At 36.8% G+C, this 21,795-nt stretch overlaps 1 protein-coding gene across 1 annotated transcript; it reads left to right on the top strand.

The window, feature by feature from the left end:
- Positions 1-2,935: 2,935 nt before the first annotated feature.
- Positions 2,936-19,839, top strand: LOC121430513 (proline-rich protein 36-like). The gene is made up of 12 exons (XM_041627794.1): positions 2,936-3,167; positions 3,746-3,763; positions 5,156-5,338; positions 9,903-10,082; positions 10,545-10,730; positions 13,040-13,159; positions 13,995-14,024; positions 14,672-14,692; positions 15,376-15,478; positions 16,087-16,337; positions 17,484-17,992; positions 18,284-19,839. Exons 1-12 carry the CDS (start codon positions 2,945-2,947, stop codon positions 19,136-19,138), a joined length of 2,679 nt encoding a protein of 892 aa, XP_041483728.1. The 5' UTR covers positions 2,936-2,944; the 3' UTR covers positions 19,139-19,839.
- The last annotated feature ends 1,956 nt before the right edge of the window (positions 19,840-21,795 follow it).

The raw sequence follows: 21,795 nt of genomic DNA, 5'->3' as shown, positions 1-21,795 counted from the left end.
GATTGGCCACTCTCTGATTAATAATGTAATAAGTGTTCCTAAAATGAACGATAACTTGTCAGCATTATCGACAGAGCAGGGGGCCTCATTTCAGAAACAGTTGTGTTTACAATACATGCAGCCACATAAAAAGCGCTCGCCCTAATTTCATGGATCTGATTGGCTTATAGTCAAGTTGCGTTTGAATTTTTAGAGTTAGGCCCTTGCAACTCTCTCTGCAGCCGGTCCCATATCAAGGCTCGTGATGAATATTCAATGAATAAACTACGGGGGTGGTGGCGAAAATTTGTAATCCTCGATAATCGCCATTGACAATTTCTTTCCACATAGAGAAGGGGTACAGAGGATGTTACTGGGATACTCAGCAGCGTATATTAGCAGATTTTGCTTCTTGTTCCAACAAAGATCTGTGTCACGACTGTGTTACGTCTAGTTCCGGTGAGTATCCGTTCCTGCATAAAGACTTGTATATTTCAACTCTATCATCACGGGAAGTTTTTATTCAAAATGAATAGATTTGAAAGGGAACAGAACTACAATGGCAGTAGCATCTCACTCACTATACTGAATTCGATGGCTTATTCATTTTGTTTTTGCTTATTCATTTTTGGTTTTCATTTGTGTGCCATTAAGTCTTCTAGGAAAGAAAGTGTTTTTTTTCTGTGACCAACCATTTCAAATGAAAATGTCACAAATTCAAATTTTGTAAACTTCTCAAAGTTTGTTTAGAGCCTTAGATGAGGTACATGAGTTATAGAAAAGTGATAATTAAAAATAGGGGTTATCGAATATGTCATTAATAGCACGATTGTGTCATTGTAGGACTCCCTCTATGGAAAATACTATGTATCGGTAATTCATCCAAAAACCTGTTTCCATGGTACTGATAGGAGGTATGAATTATCAGCATTTCATAGAAATTTGGATTCTGTTTCTAATTAACCATGGATCACTGATTCTAACACTCTTGTTATAACAAACTGGTTACAACGATGCGACAGGTGGTGTTAGTAGTTTACCGTCCTTTATTCGTATACGAGTGTAGGCCTATTCCAATGCAGTTTAATATTGGTAAATGCTATATCTATATCATATTGACCCATTTTGTTCAGGTTTTGATTTCCACGTAATCGCATTATACAGTGAAATATAAAGGAGCCTAAATAGAAAAAAGGGAAGACAGAAGAAATAGACAATTCTATGATATTGTTCAAAATAGCGAGGTAAATGAAATCGAGTAGCACACCATATTTCCCTATTTATCAGTAAGAATTCATCAGCGGTATCCCATGTCACACTTGACTCTGACACCGCCATTGCTCTCAATATAGTTTTGTAGTTTTTTAATAGTTTAAGAGAAATTAGTAGAAATTCGATTCACTTATTGTTGATTCGTTCAAAATATATATCGCCAAAATAAAAAGGGACCACTTTGGGGAAATCAAGGTGATAGAGTATCCAGGTTGGTAGTACCCTTTTCAAGTATATCCCTATTTGAAAGAATACATTGGCCCCCACAGTGTGTTCACACTGTGGAATGCAATGTAAAATCCCATTAACACTGATGAATGTGAGCATTTTAACAGTGTGAATCACATATTCACATAGTCGACCGTATAAACACACTGTGCGCAGTCACGCTGTGAAAATATCTTCACACTGTTGAATTTGGGCATATCAAGAGTGAATAATATTTTCAATTCCCCCATTATGTGAACACTTTGTGATCACATTGCGTGACACTGCATTCTTTTCTGCGGGATATTCGCCACATCATTTGACATTATAAACACGCAATAACAATTATTGTCAAATCGATTGATTCATATCTACTGTGGATCTGTTTTGATGATTATAGAACTTGTGTATTGACGTCATATCGGCGCCATTTTAAAGCCAGAAGTTATGGGATTATGACGTCATTATGCTTAAGGTCTAATTACCGAATAAAAAAAATACCACTGCGAGAGCTTAAAATACAAAATAAACGTGACTTTAATAATATATACAGTGCGTCCCAGAAAAAAACGAAACCGAGATTTAGCGATGATTTATCATAACTTAATTATAAATAAAATAGACAAATGACCTACCAACGAAAAGCTTAGAATCCCCCTTTCATCTGGTACTTCTTAGATTATTCTTCATTCACGCATGAGTGAACAAAAACAATTCAAAGAAAGGATGCCAAAAACTCACTTGGCGGGGTATATCTAAATTTCTTTTTGAACCAAAAAAGTTCAATATCTGCTCTATTACATTTGATAATGTATTTGATACCTTAATCCAAACAAATGGTCAAGAAGTAAAAAATTATGATCCCTCGAAACAATGCTTGTATTTTTGCTTGTGCTGAAGTCGAATACACGTCGCAAATGTATAAAAGCATGATATAGTCAACCGTAGTACGTATTATTCTAGAAGTGGCACAAGTCTGTATACATGTCAGTTAAAATATAATAGCAAAAAATAACTAACTAAATTCAAATTATTACTTTTCAATCAACATTTTTTTAATTGTTCTGTTTCTTAAACAGGTCCTGCACCTGGAGCAGGCATTGGTAAGCAATAAATATTTACAATTCATCATTAGTACTGTATACTGCTACATGTAATATCAATAAGTACTTTATATTGTTATTATTGTGACCATTAGTAGTAGTAGTAGTAGTAGTAATAGCAGTAGTAGCAGGTAGTAGTAGTAGTAGTAGTAGTAGTAGTAGTAGTAGTGGTAGTAGTAGTAAAAGTAGTAGTAGTAGCAACAGATCTATTGTTATTATTATTACTATCATTAATATTATTAGTAGTAGTATAGTAGTTTTATTAGCAGTAGTAGTAGTATAGTAGTAGTAGTAGTAGTAGTAGTAGCAGTAGTACAGTTATCATTATTATTGCCGTTATTTTTGGTCCAACTGTTATTTACTTAGGATGTTACCGCGAGGACATGACCACATCAAGATGTCTAGAATTGTGTTGTTCAAGAGGGCAAGAGCAGTATCTGTACGCGGGCTTGGAATCCTCCAGTGAATGCTTCTGTGGGAATGCCAATTCGGATTTCGCCTCCACCCAGCCAAATCCACTACCGGATGTCAGTTGTAACCAGCGATGTTCCGGAGACTATGGAACGCGATGTGGCACGGTGTTTAAAATTCAAATATATGAATGCGGTAAGTGGCATCAATTTGATATATCCACCATTATTTCAGGTCGGAAATATAAATCATTTTCAAAAGATTGGTTTGACTTCTTACTCTAACTCCCTATGTTCTAACATACTAAAATAACATATTGAAATAAAATCATAAACTTGCATGAAGCAAGTGCTAATGGATGGTTGGCACTTCATCCAGAATGTAAGCAACACATTTCACTTTTTGGTGAAAAAGGGGGAAAGGGTGACTTAATACAAGACGGAATAGTCGTAAAAAAAGAAAAATCATCGTAGAAATACACTGGAAGTATACACTGCAGTACAACGGTTTGACCTATACTAGCATTTCCTAATATGATAAACGTGTCATTGTGTTGTGAACAAATTTGATTTGTCTAAATACCAAGCCTGATTATAAATATTAGCATCAACAAGGGGTATACAGATTCTTACAAGTGTTACCCAACAATGGAAAAGGAAAATAATTGAGAGAATGACGTCATACTGTTAGTCTTGTTCGAAAAGTTATGCTTGATAGTAAGATACTATTCTGACTATTATTATCATATGGATTCCCTTTCTTTGTTTTACCAGATGCTTGGAACGGACGTGGTAAGTCTTTAAGTGCAACTACTATTCATTGATAACGGTTACCAAAGGGATTCTAAAAATATACATGGCGTATATTACCTGATATCAGTACACATGAACGAATAAATATTCGGTAAACCCTATTAGCATAGTAAATTCAGCTTCAAAAATAAGGAGACAATAAATAAATATACAGGGATTCTAGCAAAAATGGAATAGACTTAGGGGTAAACTCGTTTACCCTTACAAATACCAGTATACATGCAGGTCAATGTATAATTGTGATACTGATGGGCCTATCCAACATAGATGTTATGCTTTATTTTGGTTAAAAGCATTATATGATTTTAAGAAAACCCATAAGGGGATATGTATTCGCCTGTGTTTCGTACCGATAATGAACAAAGTAATAACGTAATTAAAGTCCGGAAATTGCTTTGCTTGACACTGATAATATTAGGGGAAATGTTTTTTCCCCCATTTGGATGATTGCACTGTAACTGGTGTTCGAGTTTCATTTTTCCTGTAAATCAACACCGATACCGGTAACATGGTTTGTTTGTCTGTTTGTATCTATATCCATATAAAAATAATAAAATTTAAAAATCGTATACATCAAGGATGGCCCATTCCAGTTGTATTTACAAATTATCACTGTTCTTCCATGGGGTCCTTTATAACGTGACTACATGCATAAAACAAAATAAGATACACAGTTGCAATACATTACATGAAGAGAATACAAAGACAATCACCTGACCTCACCCACCCATAAAAAAAATGTAACAAGAGGCAGACACAATTATACGGAAAACCAAGACACAATTGAATATTGGATCCAAATGACTGGATCGTTGAACTTGAAGCCAAATGAACTGGTAATTAATTATCAGTTGTAGCCCCCCCCCCCCCCCTACACAAGAATGTTCGTTTACAGCTATTTGACTTTGGCTTTCGGGGGACATAGATTTACTGTAGCCAGAGAGCATGGGTGTGATGTACGAAAAAATGGTGTTTTCATCTAAATTATTCACATAGGCCCTACTAGTGACATGGCTGATCACATACTAGTGACATGGTTGATCTTCCAGATGTGACAGGGTTCGCGGAATTTAGGCGGCGGGCTGCAGTCCCTTCATGTTTTTTTTTTCAATTCATCATGAACGAAAAAAATATCATCTGATTGTGTTTTTTCAATTCAATTCAATTCAATTTTATTTATTTCACTTCCATCAAACAAAAACAAATTGTATACCATATATATAAAAATAAGTATTTCTATCCATTGCAAAGAAACATGTTGTGAAAAAAAAAATTACACGATTCTGTTCTCCTCCCCAATGTTCTCCTCCCCAACCCACTTTCAAACGTTTCGCTTAAGCTTTTTTTCTCTCTTTCTCTTTACCATTTAAGATGTTCGATGTCCAGTTCCACCAGCGCCTGAGAACGGTATGGTGGACGGCACAGCAAGGGACTATGCCCCTGATGACGTCGTATCATTCTCTTGTATCGAGGGATATAGCATCGTAGGTCAAGCTACATCACTGACTTGCGGTTCCAATGGCGAATGGAACTCGAGTCCGCCAATGTGTCAAGGTAAGCTGCACTTTTGTTGGCCCTGTACTTTAAAGGTTGATGTAAATAACATTATTTGTTTTGTTTCGTTTTATTATTTTTTTAATCAGTCTCTCTCAATTATACCACCCAACGTAGAGGGAGGCAAAGTTCCGGGCCCCGTCTCACAAATAATTTCTATTAATCTGATCAGTAACAACTACGAAAAGCCAGAAACGTCAACATCTGAAGTGCATGTTAATCAAAATATTTTCTAAATAAACTGTACATTTATGCATTCATTGTTTCCTTGAAAGTTTAATTGCTTTTCTTTGTTTTCAAAGGACATTGTACAAGTCTTCCGTAGAAAAATGGCATTGACGGAATTCCATACAGTTAAATTGATCGGATCAATCGTAGCTCTTTGTAAGACGGGGCCCTGTAATATGTTCATTTGAAAGAGTTCTAAAGATGGTGTCTGCCATTTCAGAGCAGAAATCGAGTAAGAATGTTATCTTCTGAAAGGGAGCAGCTATTGTTTACAAAACTTAAATATGCATTGCCTAGAAATAGACAAAAATGAGCTCACTGGTTATAAAACCTGTTATTCTACGCGGTACCACTCCCTCTAGAGATATTCACTATAATGTTGACGCCCTCTACCTTTGATAAATAGTACCGTCATAATCTCGCTCCTGAACGTGGAGTTATTCGGAAGTCTCTGTACAATAATGCCGGATAATTACCTTTGCCTTAGCAGAGCAGCAATATGACGTATCTCCAAGAGGCACTGCTAAACACTGCGTTTCAAGGAACACATTTCTACATTTCCTTCTCCTGGATCAAGACCAATGCGATGAGGACCAAGGAAGACAACGTTGCGAAATGGAATTCGAACCTCCAACCGTCTGATTCAAATACGTGATAATAGAGAACGGGCCTCAAAGCGTGATAACCGTTCCTCCTTTTTCCTTCATTAGTCAATAGGGAGTTCCACTTAATATAGTCAAAATGTTATGATTGAATACTGGGATGCATGTCATCTATCCTTATACATGTTATATGACTTAAGAGTGAAAGCAATATCATGTTTTTAAAAAGGTTTTAATTCTAAAACTCATTTATTAGAATGAAAGAGCGTATTGATTTATTGATTTATTGGAAGGGATACTTTCATATGATTATGTTATGAGTAAATATTAGGATGCTTGTAAAAACTATATACTTATATGACTTAAGGGTGAGTGTAATATAAAAGGTATATAGAATATTTTAATCCTACAACGTATTAAGTAGAATAAAATAGTGTATTCATTTTTTAAAATTGTAAATGGAAATACTGACTCGTTTGAAATTTTCATTTTTTTTTTCGAAAGATATCTGAACAGGTATAGATAATACTTTAGGCTGTTTGGACAATGGGTTTATTGTCATATTATTGTTTTATACATTGTTACATGTACATAAAATGATGAAATGTTTACATACAGTGGCGGATCCAGAGGGGGGCGCCCCGGGCGCGCGCCCCCCTATTTTCGCCGGATTTTTTTTTTTTTCGGAGGCATATACGTTTTGATGGTTATATTTACTGGATTGGTACAATGTAGTCAATTTCAAGGGCTAGATCTAGTCAAAACTTTATTTTAACTTACGCTCATGGCATTTGTGTTCGCACAAATGCACCTCTGTCATACTGTATCGCAATATGTAAATTCCGGAATTCCAGGGCGCGCAAGTCGATTGGTTGAAAAGTTGCACCACTTGTAATCGGGAGTTGCAGTGCAGTGACCAGTGTGAAGATGTTGGATTGGATATCATTTTTTCCCGAAATTTTGTGTTTTTTGTAACATGCGTTTGTCCGTCTTTATGGCAAATACATGTAAATTGTAAGTAACAGATCGCGAGAGAGAGTGTCAACGAGGCGAATGATAATGTCTATCCCCGAGATTATTCTTCACTCAAAAATGAAGCCCTATATCGGGCGCCACGTGCGCAGCATTATCATTCTGCCTTGGTCATGTACGTTTTCACTGAAATGTATAGGTCAGACATATTTGTATTTAATGTAAACTAACTTTTACACTATCTGGTAGATTCAGAGGCATATTATCCAGGGCGCCCCAACTAAGTTTCGCCGAAGCAATCATTCCAACGAATTATCAAGGAGCAAAATTGTATATTCTTTTATTCATGAAGTTACAGTGATTTAAGTGTGCATTTTTCTTCTAAAGGTGCTCTCAAAATACGACTTTTGGACATGATTTTTGGAAAAAGTCCTTGCCGTGGGAGGGGGGTATCCCCCCTCCCACACCCTCCCCCGCTCGGTCGCTTCGCTCCCTCGCCGCTGGCGCCCCCCCTATTTCAAAATCCTGGATCCGCCCCTGACATATAATGTTTATCGCTAAAATTTTCCTTGGTTTAATAACGCATATTACATTTTAGTTGATGTGAGGTGAGCATTCTTTCTTGTATTATGGGACAAAGTTTTTATACCTATTTTTCCGTTAATGTATAGCCAGAAATTAACCTTAAAAGAAAATTATGTGCGTGTTTTTACATTCCGGAAGGGGTGATCATAGTAGGCCTATGTTTTTTCATGAAACAAAATTATCTCTTGTAGTCAGGGCTGCTACTTTCATGTCAGTTTTTTCAATCAGGATTTTATATAAGTCTACATTTTCAAATAGGCAGTTTGAATATTACGAAGGATGAAATATATCATAACGGCGCTACACGCAATTATCCGGGTGTATAGATAACGCCATCGTGCACCGATGACCTAAGCTCGAATGATAAGTGGTATGAGTATTGGGGAAAAAATATTGAGAAGAGAATAAATACAATTTCGTGTAGGGATCATTACCATGTTGATGGTAGCTTATCTTATAGAAGTTATTTCATTTTCCTTCTATTAATTAGAGAAAAGCCCACAACCACTTTCCACAAAATATGCCAAAACTACCGTTTTTAGAAAGAGACATGAAAGCCCATGTCTTTAGATAGAGACATGTTAAACGCGTGTTGTTCCTTTTGTTATATGTATGTATATATAATTGAGTGGTTTATCATTAGCAGAATCTGTGACATTATTTTTCTATACAATAAAGTGACAAAGAGTGAACTAGCATCATTTATGAGATAATGTAGTGGCATGACGGTTTTTTTTCACGAAACGTGGATTGTAATCATTGATCACATTTTTTAACGAGTAACGAATAAAAAATTAATAATCATGACTTTTCATGAATAGTACTTAAGCTTCTCATCTTTTCTCTACTGGGCTATTGTTTTATGTTGTGTTGTCTTTATACTTTGCCTTACATGTATTTTTTTCTGGGCTTTAGGTTGTCATGGTTTAAAAAAATAGTAATAAAATCGCAAGTCCCAAATACCATCCTGATATTTGTTAAAAATTTAAGTTGTGTTTGTTTCTTGAGTTGGTCCAAAATTTACGGTGTTTCATTGATTAGTTTGAAATATAGTTGAGTTTGATTTCAATTTCATGGGTTGCTTTTGATTGCAAATACTTTAACTTAGCAGCCATCAATACGACTTTTGCAATGTTTAGAATCTATTGAAAATAACCGTCAAGTCGCAATGGACAACTGGAGGTCATTATCGAAAGTTGGTTGATCAGGACAGAACATCGACTTAAGAATCCAGACCGGACGAGAAATTGCAAGATGCCAATTGTCCAATCATTGGCGGAAATCCCAGAGGGACATCCCCCCCTACTCAAAATAAAAGGGGACACATTATCATATGTCCCCCCCCCCACTTTTTTGGTCGTTTATGATTGTAAGAATTTTATCATTCAAAATCGAAATAAAACATGTATTTTAGGACAAGATGACCTTACTTTTGGGATGATAACCTTTCCTTTTTTTTTGCTTGTATCGATGCACTCTGCGTCAAAGTTCCAACTTGATTGATAATATACTATCAGAAGCTCAAAATGTCACAATATATCATTAAACATGTTAAAACAAATTTATCCTCGGACTCCTTGCGCATATTGGTCCTTTAGAAAGAGTTGCGAATGATCCGATCAACCATGTCTATGAAAAGCCAACAACACCTTCATCTAAAATCCAGTTCAAATTATTTCTTTGATGTGATGGACCATATATTCATGCATTCACCGTTGTCTTGACGATTCAATGTGCTTCCTCTTTGTTTATAAGGGATATTGCACAAATAAATAATAGAAGGATATGGACGATGATGGATTTCCATAGAGTTGAATTTCATTGGATCATTCGTACCTTTTGGAAAACGGATTCCTAATCTAAGCGATTACTCATTTCAAAAGTCAGCCCTACAATTGACGTTAAAATCTAAGTTACCAGACCAAGATCACTCACATAGTGATCACAAATTATATCAAAACATAACTGCAACATTCAAACTTCTAAGAAGTTAGTATTTCAATTCACTATTGTAATATACAACCTGCATTACAAGCCTTGTTTTCAATTAATATTTGGTTTTATTGACATGAACCTGTGCGAACATTTTAAATAGTTGTCATGCTAAAATGTAAAGATCCTGTCTCTATATAATACGTTTCATAACTAATGTAATAATGTCTTTCAATACATTTTAGGAGTGGTCTGCCCCCTTCTCCCCGACTATCAGAATGCTATTCCAAGTACGACCGAGAGGGCGTATGACACTGTTGTGACTTTTGAGTGTGAGGCAAATTATCGTCATGTCCGAAATGAACTTTCATTCTTAACATGCAGCGGCGATGCGTCATGGACCGGTACGACACCACTTTGTAGAGGTAATGTATCGTGTCATAGCAAAATCATTTAGCGTTTTCATAATTCTATTTCATCAAACGCAAATTGCCCTTTCCTGGTAACGAGCTAATCACTCTTCATCATGTAAACGTAGCTAACATGTAATGTTTTCATAGTATTTCCGGAATGTTGCGCTAATATTTGCATAATTACATTCCTCACATTTTTTTCATGAGAACGTTTTCGTTTTTGTTGTTGTTTAGTGTTTCCAAATATCCCAATAACATTTCCAAAACATTCCAAGGATACAATTAAAAAAAGGAAGCTACTCCTCAACAAACAAATTCATTTTCTTGATAATCATAACAAACTGACATAATACCTTTCGACATCCTCGAAAATTATTCAATGGTTATGTTAATGTTGATTTTTATATTGAATCAAAACTGATGAAATTGTACGAAAATCTTACGGATTTAACTTTTATTATATTTTCCATACAGATGAGAGTGACTGTAATGTTCTTCAGGACTATCCCAATGCCATCCCGAGTCTCGTGGATGAGACAGCATTGGGGACGAGAATCACGTTTACGTGTAGTCCAGGACTAAGACTAGGAGACAACGAGACTATGATCAAGACATGTACAGAGAACCAAAGATGGATAGGACTGGATCCAGTTTGTGATGGTCAGTAATTGTTTGCTCTGACGAGGTCATGGTGATTTTGTCCTCTCCGCACTAGCGTACCTACGGGGGGGGGGGCGGAGGGCCACGAGCCACCACCCATACAAAGGACGTATCCCTGCCCCCCCCCCTGACGAGCTCGAAGACCTCTATTGCCCCCCTGAGGAGCTTGAAGACCTTTTTTTTTGCATGTCAATTTGTTGGCGGACGGTTTTGCCCCCCCCCCCTGTGGAAAATCCTAGCCACTGCCTCTCCGGGTGGGGGGAAATGGATTGTTTGTGGTTTGCTTATACCTGAGCCCCTTTTAGGAAAACTGTAGGAAAATATGGTTATTTTTCTACTCACCCGAAGTGATGTGTCCAAAGATCCGAACAATTAGGCAGTTAGAGACCAGTTCCAAAAGTGCTTTATGTAGCTTGCATTGGTTGAGTCCATTGAAAATGTCGAACGGTAATTGGCAATAAACTACCGCTAGAGTTCGGAGTGACTCACGAGTCGCGACTTTTTGCAAACCGCGAAAGTTCAGATATTGCACGATCCCGGTGAAAACAAAAGATGCATGGAAATCCAATGTATAATCAATGTTAATCCAACAATGAGTGAAATTAAAGTACAGATAAAAATCCACACGTAGGAATCCTAGAGAGTTGAGAAAATACTCCAGTTGACGGAGATGAAGAAAAAGTAACTTAACTCCTGATAACACGTACATGACGTAAACACATGTAGGCCGGAATAAACTCGACAGTGTTTTAAAAAGCAAATGTCTGATTAATCGATCATGTTAAATAAGCAAACTTGCCAAATCGGTGACCAAGTTCAAGGGTGACGTCCATTGGCTGATTAAATTGATGATGTAAAACGGTACTGAACGCTGATTGGCTAAATCTTGAAGATAAGCTGTGATTGGTTTGTAGAAAGTTCGGCGAACTAAATGATGGCATGTAATAGTCATCCTGTACATGATACATTTCAGCGCGAGGAATGTTTGAAACAAGGTCAAGAATGTCTGCATACGCGTAAATGAAGAAATGTGGTCAAAACAAACAAGGTGAAATGAACTACATGTAAGTTGCTGACCTTTGAAGCAGTTCTGAGCAAAGAATATAAACACAGTCTTGCTTGAATAAAGTTTTATGCAGATAAAACAGTTAAAAATGTAGTAGGGCATCGACCCGATCAACCAGAACTTTGAAAAACCAGCAATGTGAACGTTTAAAATGCATGTTTGTTCTAAATATTTTCTATGATGTATATTCAAACATTTGCTGGTATTTTGAAAATTCAGGGTTTCTCTTTGTTGGCAAAGGACATCGTGTGAATTTTCCATGTAAAAAAGTATGACACTGATGGATTTCCATAATTGTAGTCGAAGTTAATAATAAGAGGGATACCCTGGTGTAACGGTTTGAGTGATTAGAAATCAATCGTTATGAGAACTGCTCGTGTCACTCTCCCTTGTTTTGTTTTCTTTTTTATTTGTGTTTTTCTACAAATAATTGCGCCATCTTGTGTTTTAGGTGAAAGCATTGTCACCAGCAGACGATTCCCATCGACCTTCCAATGGGAAGCGGGGGTACTGGGGGTGCTTCAGGGGGTGCTTTACTTTCCAAATTTACCTCAGCATCCTCACTAAGAAAAAATAAAGTTCCCAGGGCCCTGTGTTAGTTGTTGCAGAATTCGAATGATGGAAGGGAAAAGACCCTGAACTGGATTCCCGGGACTAGATGGGACTACCTTTCACGATGAACTGGCTCAAACTTTGCCGAAGTTATCCAGCAATAACCACGCCCCCCCCCCCCTTCCATTCCCGCCATTTAGATCCGTTTCCTTAAGAGCACCACGATCATAAAGACCTACATCCATTTTAACTTTGCCATTATCCTTACTACCATGGAAATAATGATTCTGATTGATTGCTAAGCCCTGTTACCATTGTATGTACCATAATAAGCAAGTTACAGTGGTTGTAGACATTCAATAATTGTTTTTCTTTACCGAATTTATTCCCATCATGGATGGTGAGTATAGTGGCGTACCCAGGATTTTCCAAAGGGGGGGGTTCAAATTCGTCCGCACAAAAATTTGACAAGCAAAAAAAGAAAAGTCTTCAAGTTCTAAAGACAAGGAGCAGGCCACTTGTGGCTTGTCAGGGATCAGTTGTGACTCGTCAGGGGGGCTGGGATACGTCCCTTGCATGGGGTGTGACTCGTCAGGGGGGTCAGTCTGCCCCCTCTGCCCCCCCGTAGGTACGCTAATGGGTGATTAGCATATTATGTAAATAACTGTTTTTTCTCTGGTTGTTCTCTTAGATATTGATGAATGCGAAGATAGCCCGTGTCAGAATGGAGGAAGATGCCGGAATACCGAGGGAGATTACGGCTGTATATGTACATCAGGATTTACAGGCAAGGATTGCCAATTTGCAGATGGTAAGTTCAAAACAGGTTCCATGCCATTTACTCCGGCGACAATTGCTCCGATGGAAACTCTGCATGTGAAGCCAAACATAAAGCCTAACCTCCATGAGTAAATAGACACTAAGCTTCATCTCTATAATATTCCAGGGGGCCACGGAAGCGGGGGGGGGGGCATGGTCACCCCTCCCCCTTTGAAAACCGTTCCGTGGCCTCTGATTCTAAATCTCTAAGATATTAAGACAGGAAATATGAAGACAAGATCAAATGTCGTGTCACCTCAAAAACCAATTAGGCATATTAAAGGTATTTTTAAGGAAAATTTCATACGTTTGCAAAATTATGCAGGTGTAAAGAGGTGGATCCAGTACTATATAAATGCGGGGAACATGAATTTTTTATGGGAACATTGTTTAATGAAAAAGATATCGATGTTCTTGATGGCAATACATAATGTCATTTTCTCAAGACTTTGATTGACACTACAAAGTAAAGTTTTACAGTGTATTTACGTTTCAAAAATAGACAAACACATTAAGAAGTAAATAATGTATGTATGAAATAATGTAAATTGGGCTCTTTATAATGACAGAATCATAGATATACTATGGGAAGAGAGCATTCTAGTACCACGTATGTACAAGCATGTACGTCTGGTAATCGTTTATTACAAAATGTTGTATGCATCAAACGACTTTATAAAGCAGTGACTGGTTTGTTAATTTCACGAACATTCAATTCATTACTTATTTTCGCAATTCAGTTTTCGTAACTGATTTTGCCCAATAGGTTAAGATGTTAAACAAAATTATACCGTGTTTATTTCATTGAGTTCATTCTTTCTTAACAGTTATCTCACCGTCGACTCCTGCGGGCAATGGTAAGAAATCAGTATAGTTTACTTTATCTTGTATTATATTTTTATATTTATTACTGTAGTATTACTTTTATCATCTTTTGCAGTAGTAATAGAAGTGAAAGTAGAAGGAGTGGCAGTATAATTGTTAGTAGATGTATTATCAATATTATTATTTATTGTCAGTATCATTATTTATTACCATTATTTTTGGTGGTGGTGTCGTAATACAATCGTAATCATTACCACTTTCGTTTGTTTAATTTATCTAGCATTTATTATTGCAATAATTGCCACGGTTCTTCTACAAATCCCTAGAATAAATTAATTCTTATCCAACATGGCAACACAGTCAATCTTACAGGTTTTTCGAGATCATTCTTCCAAAACACTGTTTCCCGTTTCTTCATTTTCATCACAGAATAGTAATCAAACTACTCACGATTGTCTACAAAAATAATTAATCAAAAGATTCCAGGGTAATTAACAAAGTGACTTCGAAAACAGACTCTGGTTTGTGTAAAGAGCTATGGTAATAAGTGAACAATTATCTGTCTCCAAATGTCTTTGACTTAACAAATCACTTTAATTTATTCAGCATTAACGAAATTAACATTATGCCGAATAGATGACTAAATGCGTTTTTTCTACAACTCTCCCTTTCTTTCCAGGAACCAATGTAGGAGGAATAGGTAAGTTTTCGGTAGTGAAGTTAACACTAAACAATGCAGTATTAATACAGCACCATTCGGTGTTGTGCGATAGCCTTATTTCTCCCATGTGTTTACACCGTAGAGTTTTTAGCCGACAGTATCACACCATTGTGTGTTAGACAAATACAATAAAGAGTATATAATACATATTGCTGCCCAGTACACAGAAAAATATATATATACAACGCTGTTTACTATATGAACCTTACAGTAATTGTTTAAGCAGTTTTAAAAAAACTGTTTAAATCTTAAGCAACAAAGTTTAATTTTCAATATCTAATTTTCATTAAATTAAACACGATTGTTAAACGGTTTAACAAATACTGTAAGGTTCATAAACAGCGTTGTATAAAATCTTAAACAGCGTTTTCACTGTGTAAACGTTTATTTTCAGCTCAACATTTTATATATTTTTGATAATGTATCGTTAAACATTGAATATATAAGAAATGGCTATCAAAAGGTGAGGGTTTTGACATGCTGAATGAATTCGATAGTTATATCATATTAACGAGGGAAATATAACTCTGGTTTGAATGATATTTTGACACTTCAGACATATTTTTTTCTAATGAAGGACCATTTCGAGAGGGTATATTATTCTTTATTACTTTATCATTTGCGTACTCTCAGTTGTGTTTTCCTTTCTTCTTTTGTTTTAGGAGGCGAAGAAGGTGGATTTCCGACCTGGGCTTGGGTTACTATTCTCATTGTATCTGTCGTTGTTCTACTAATATTAATTGCTTGGTTAATAATCTATCGAAGGTAAATAAATCTTCGCATCGTGCTATGGTGATTTCCATATAAAAGGTTTTACCGTAAATATTTTTTCAAGATAGACTATGAATTAAATTTCAATTAGGACAAAAATAATAATAAAGTTTCCGGACAATTTGTTTGTTCCAACTATATCATTCATGGCGTTAACACTTGTAATGATTATTCTTTTGACTCTTAAAATATAAATAATTCATATAGGATCAGAATCCATGATAATATATATCCCTTTAATGGTAGACAACATGTGACATATAATTCTTGGTCATCCATAAAAAATCAATAATGACAACAGTATTCGTAATAGTAGAAGTAGTAATAGTGGTAGTAGTAGTAGTAGTAGTAGTAGTAGTAACAGCAGCATTGAAGAAGAAGTAGTAGTAGTAGAAGTAGACTAGTAGTAGTAGTAGTAGTAGTAGTAGTAGTAGTAGTAGTAGTAGTAGTAGTAGAAGTAGTAGAAGGGTCTGTAAAAGTGGTACACTAGGAAGAGTGGGAATACATTTTGTATGTAAGTAGAAGTTCGATTTTGTTTTTTTGATTGGTTGTTTTTGTTATTGTTGTATTAGTAATTTTCACCAACATTCATTTATCAATAGCAAAAGGAAATCTAAAAGAGCCGATCCCAGATTACTACCCCATAAGACAGCAGCGGTTTCACCCCGCCTACACCATGCCGATGGCTACCACAGTGGACGCTCCTCCCGACATGGCAGCGGCTTCAAACCAAACAACAAGCATTCAGGGGAGTACGAGAACAATGCTTACACCGATTCATTGCCGGCTTTCACCAGTGCGACGCAGAACCAAACATCTCATCGAGTCACAGTTCCACCGGGCCCGTCTATCGGTATGTTGTCATGGTTACCATTGCTGATCAAGATGCAATTAGAAGATTAATTATGAAGTATATTAGCAGCATGCAATCAACCCATTACAACAACAGGAAATTTGTCCACAAATCACCTTCACTTTCTTTTCACTAGAGTAATTGATGTTTTGATGGGAGATGTCGGATAAGATTAGTTGTAAAGTGATGATTATGATGATTATAAAGACAGTGATAGCGATGACGATGATGATGGTAAAGATGATTATGATGACGATGATAACGATGATGGTGGTGATGATGATGATGATGACGATGATAGCGATGGTGATGATGATGATGATGATGGTGATGATAATGATAATGATGGTAATTACTCTGATGATGATGGTGATGATTATGGCAATGATAAGGAGGATAATGATAATGACGGTGATAATGATGATGATGATCTTGATGATAATGATGGTGGTGGTGGTGATGATGATGATGATGATGGTAATAATGGTAGTGGTGGTTGTAGTAGTTGTGATCGAAGGTGTCGATGATGACGACGGTGATGAGAATGATAGTTATTATGCTGATTGTGATGTGATGATGATCATCATCATCACCATCATAATAAAAGTGATGGAGAAAGTGATTCCGATGATACAAAAGGAGGTTAACAAGTTAAGAAGAGATTAAGATAAAAAATACTTTGGGTAAACTTGACGAGTATGATGGTGTAATTGTTGTTTGATGTCGCTGATGATCATCATCTACAAAAACAAATTTGTTAATCAATATCCAAGTTTGCAATTTTAAACTTTATGGTTCATTGAAGTTCGTAACCCTGGTAAAATCAAACATTTTTTTTTTTCTCTGCAGACGTAACTACATGCTTGCTCTGACTGCCAGGCGTACTTATCAAGATATTTGAGTCACTGTTTTGTTAGTTATTAATTTCTTAATGACGACGTAATCGTTTCTATGTTCATTTCTTAAGTTACTTTTACAAAGCAGAGAAAGTCCACATATGAAAGTGACATATATATACTGTTTTATAATACATGTACGTCATACTGGTATTGGCAAACAACCGAGATATTGTTGACGAAAATAATACCTACACATCTTTTCAGCATCAGTTGTCTTATGCATGATTTGCCTTGTTACTCTTCCTAGGAGCTGGTATCGCTAGGAACGTTGATAGACTACCTGAGAACACCCAGCACCGGGACAGAAGTGCCTTTCAAGCTCCTCGTGACCGACAAAGAACAGCTGCTAAACCACTGGTCGTCCTTGCCCAAGCTGCATCATCGCCACAATCATCGACCACTTCAACACCTAGATTGTCCCGTCGTACTCCCGCAGGCCCTTCGGGAAATCCTCCATCATCAGGTACTAACCTAGACAGACCAGTTTCTCGCAACCCTTCTGCAGTATCTTCTGCTCCTCGTCCCGTTGCCCGTAACCCTTCCGACGAGTCAACTTCCGGTCGACCGGTTTCCCGAAATCCTTCTACTGTGTCAACTGTAACACGACCAGTCGGTCGTAACCCTTCTGCGGTGTCATCTGCTGTACGACCAGAGGGTCGTCATGCTCCCGCAGTATTACCTGCTGCTCAACCAGTTGCTCGTAGTCCTTCAGCTTTGTCAACTTCAAATAGGCCAGCAGCCGTTGGACCGACTGAGGTAACCGCTGCTCGGCCTCTTTTTTTTTTTTTAATGACGCCTCCTCTTTTGCCTTCTTCCCAATAATGTTTGATTGCATATATACTTCTAATAGCCACGTTTGAGATCAAACGGAATATTCTCCAAGTACAATTCATTCATGAATATTACGATATCGTCTGTGCAATATTTAAACCATTATGAATGTTTTGATTGTAATTTGGCATTCGGAAGTATTCAGAAATATATTTCTATTGAATAATGATCAACTGCAAACTATTTTTTGGTTCTGTCTTACTGTTTTCACTTTAGATCGCTAGTCCCCGCCCACTATCTCCCGTAGTGCGGCCTGTCACACTGGACCAATCTCCCGCAACTCGCCCTATCCCCATAGAACAATATCCCGCATCTAGACCTGTCAACCTGAGCCAATCCCCCGGATCATCAGTGGAGGAATCCCCTGTTCACATCATACCGATATCTCCGTCTCCAACCAAACCAATCAGACGATTCCCATCCAATGTGGAAGCCCCACCACCGGTATCGGTCAAACCAGTGCAACCACCACCAACCAGTGCCCCTAAATCACCACCACCAGTAGCACCCAAGCCCGTGTTGGCTCCGAACGCTGTTAGGGTTCTTCCACCAAAGGCAGCTCGCGCCGTACCTCGATCAACGAACAAAGTTCTTCCCGCGGCACATCTAAATACGAATCTTTCCACGGACGAAGACGACGTCGACACAAGGAGATCCCGATTGAATATAGAAAAGCAGAACAAGAAGTTGCCTGTCTATAATGAAAACCTTGACAGTGAACTGCAAAGGGCTCTGCTGAACAGGAGAAAGTTTTCAACGTCAGACGAAGAAAGTGTGGATGACAGGGGTCCGTTGCTTTCTTCTTCTGGACTTCGTCCTGGACCATCTTCGGGAGCCCTTGCACCCCAAAGAGCACAGGCTGGTCCTTCGAGACAAGAGCCATCTCCTGGGGAGCTTGCGGGAGCGCCTCTCGGAGACTCACCAAGATCAGTGTCACCTGTTGACTCGTTGGATGGTCAAGCTGATGGAAAGAAGGGAGAAGACAAAGAGGGAGAAAAGAAAGAAAAGGACATGCTAGATGATTTTTTTGATGGCGTAAAAGAAAAGTTTGATGATTGCACGGTTTCATAGAGGAATGTCAAGCAGTGGCGCTCATGGGTTTGATTTTAATTTGCTTACGCAATAGTGAGCGTTCTCTTGCGTTTAATATGATCACCTCTCCTTTTTTGGTATCCTTGTAATTGATATATAAACCGCAAATTCTCGAATTAAAATATGATGACCTTCTTAAAACCATTCTTGGTGCAATTATTTTTTTTCAACGAGCATTTTCTTTATATGTTCATGTTAATCCATTGATGTATTTATCTATCAACGTAATCGCCACAAGGGGATGGATAGTATGTGTAAAGTAGGGATATTTATTTGTAAATAATATGCAAAAAAGCGTTGCAATGTGATGAAGTGACGATTGAGTGTTCGTTAGGTTATATCAGATTTGTAGATTATTAAGTAGAAAATGCATTATGCCACTAGGAAAGGAACTCTTTTCTGTTGTAGATTTATCAATAGTAATGTGGTCATTTATTATTTATTATGTTTATTTTAGGGTCGAAATGAAACATATCATATTCCATAATAAGGTTCAGCTACCGCCTTTAAAATACAAGTAAAACCAGGAATCGGGACAACTGAAACATAAAAAAAATAAATGATTTCTTCCTAAAGCCGAATAGACATATCGCTATGGCCAACAATAGAAATTCTGAACTCTGGTTGAACGTTAACAGTGGTGTAAAATATATGATTTAACTATGGGTAGCCGAATACGACGTAAAGAGCTGTAATCAAATAATCCGTTTATCAATACTTTTGGCACTCAACTCCGTGAAAATAGACGGACAGTGAAGAATACATTAGTTTTCTCCAATATCAAAACATCAGAGCCCGTCCTACAAAGAGTTACATGTACGATTGATCCAATCGTCTCAAGTATATGGAAGTCCATCTATGTCATAATTTGTCTTTAGGAAATCTACTCAGTGTCCTCTAAAAACAAAAAAGAAGTATATACTCAATTGTCCACAAAACAGTGAATGTATGTATATATATCATAAACATGATGAAATATTTTGAAAAAGATTTATTTTAGATGTTGACGTTGCTGGCTTTCCATAGTTGCGATTGATCGGATCAAGTTAAAACAAAATGCGTTGTATAGGTGTAAACAACTTTGATCACATCCGTAAGCATCCCATAATTCTAGCCTAGACTTTGATAGACCATGGTTTGAGTTAAAGTTCAGAAAATGGGGCATTGTATAACGATTATACTCATATAAACCTGCAAGCAAAATTCATTAAATACCTAACAAAGATTACAATTCTAAACGCATCTCGATTCACAATGAGGCGGAAACGAACTAAACAATCACAATTACATTGTGATAATCATTCTTAGGCAGGTAATCAATTCGACTTTTGAAAAAGTAATCGATATATATTTCCAAAGGGCCTAACTGAATAAAATGAAGCGTTCTCGTTTAGAAAATACATCACCCGATGTTCATTTTTCTAGTGGTAATTACTTAAATGGAGAAAAATTGTGAAATTATTCCGTCACAATATATAATTTTTCTGATTTTCCTTATAAATTAGGTTCATTGATTTGTACATGAAAATACATTTTTGTATTGTTTTATGTTATACATTTTATGTATTTGTCATATTTATATAACTTTTTATTATACTTTATACGACCTTCAGGCAGCATAATGATAGATTTCAAAATGAGTGCCCGTTGATCGAGCTGAATCTCTTTCTTCGATTGGAGGTTTTCACACGTACTTCCGTGCATATTATTATTTATCATAATCAATGTTTCCAGTTTGAAGATTTTGAGTTTTGTGTTGGATATGTCCTATGTATTCATTTTATTTTGTGAAGGTTACCGCTAGAGGCTTCTCTGTTGGTGATTAAAAAACATCACTATAACAACCAAAAATAAATCGTAATCCGATTTGATTTGTATATATCATTTGTTTGATAAGTTTTATTTACATTATACCGTAGGGCGAGCCTGTTTTTTCGAGAAGAAAAATGCTTTACAAAGGTGCCCTTCAATTTTTTTAAGCATCATTTAACGTTAAAATAGAGCATAAAAACATCTACTACAAACATTATAACATCATGAACTTTATCAAATATATGAAGCAGCAAAACATTGAAAGTGGATAAATCTAGAAAGTATTTACATGGATAGGACGTACAGTTAATACTAAATTAATAGCTTTATCTATACCATGTAAACCATGTACTATCGACTAACAATGGTTAGGGCCCTGGGAACATGTTTAGTGTGTGTAAAGGGGATGTTGATTTAAATTGGAAAGCAAAATGAAGGTCGTTTTTAAATGTTCCTCCTTATAAACTTTACACAAAAATGGATTCCATAAAAAATGAGAATCACTTTTTTCCGAGAAATTTGACAAGCGCAAATTAAGGAGGGGGGGGGGGGGGGGTTGTACAAAATATAGGTCATTTTGGTTACATTTTTCCATTTTGTCATATACCATCCAGAATTTTTGGGGGTGCTGCCTATTGAAAATAATACACTCAGCACCCACAGCTGCACCCCCACTTCCCAGGGCCAGGTCAGTGACAGCCATGACAAGACGAGTGCTGACTTTAAATTTAAACTTTTAATTTTTAAATATAAGGGCTCTCCCTTTGATTTGGGCAAATAACGTATAGGGAACAAATTAAACCAAGAGTTATGGGGAGCGTGTC

Source organism: Lytechinus variegatus, chromosome 17 (genome assembly GCF_018143015.1).
Source record: "Lytechinus variegatus isolate NC3 chromosome 17, Lvar_3.0, whole genome shotgun sequence".
In the NCBI taxonomy this organism is placed as follows: Eukaryota; Metazoa; Echinodermata; class Echinoidea; order Temnopleuroida; family Toxopneustidae; genus Lytechinus; species Lytechinus variegatus.
The sequence above is the reverse complement of the archived record's forward strand: the minus strand, read 5'-3'. Positions and strand labels throughout refer to the sequence as shown.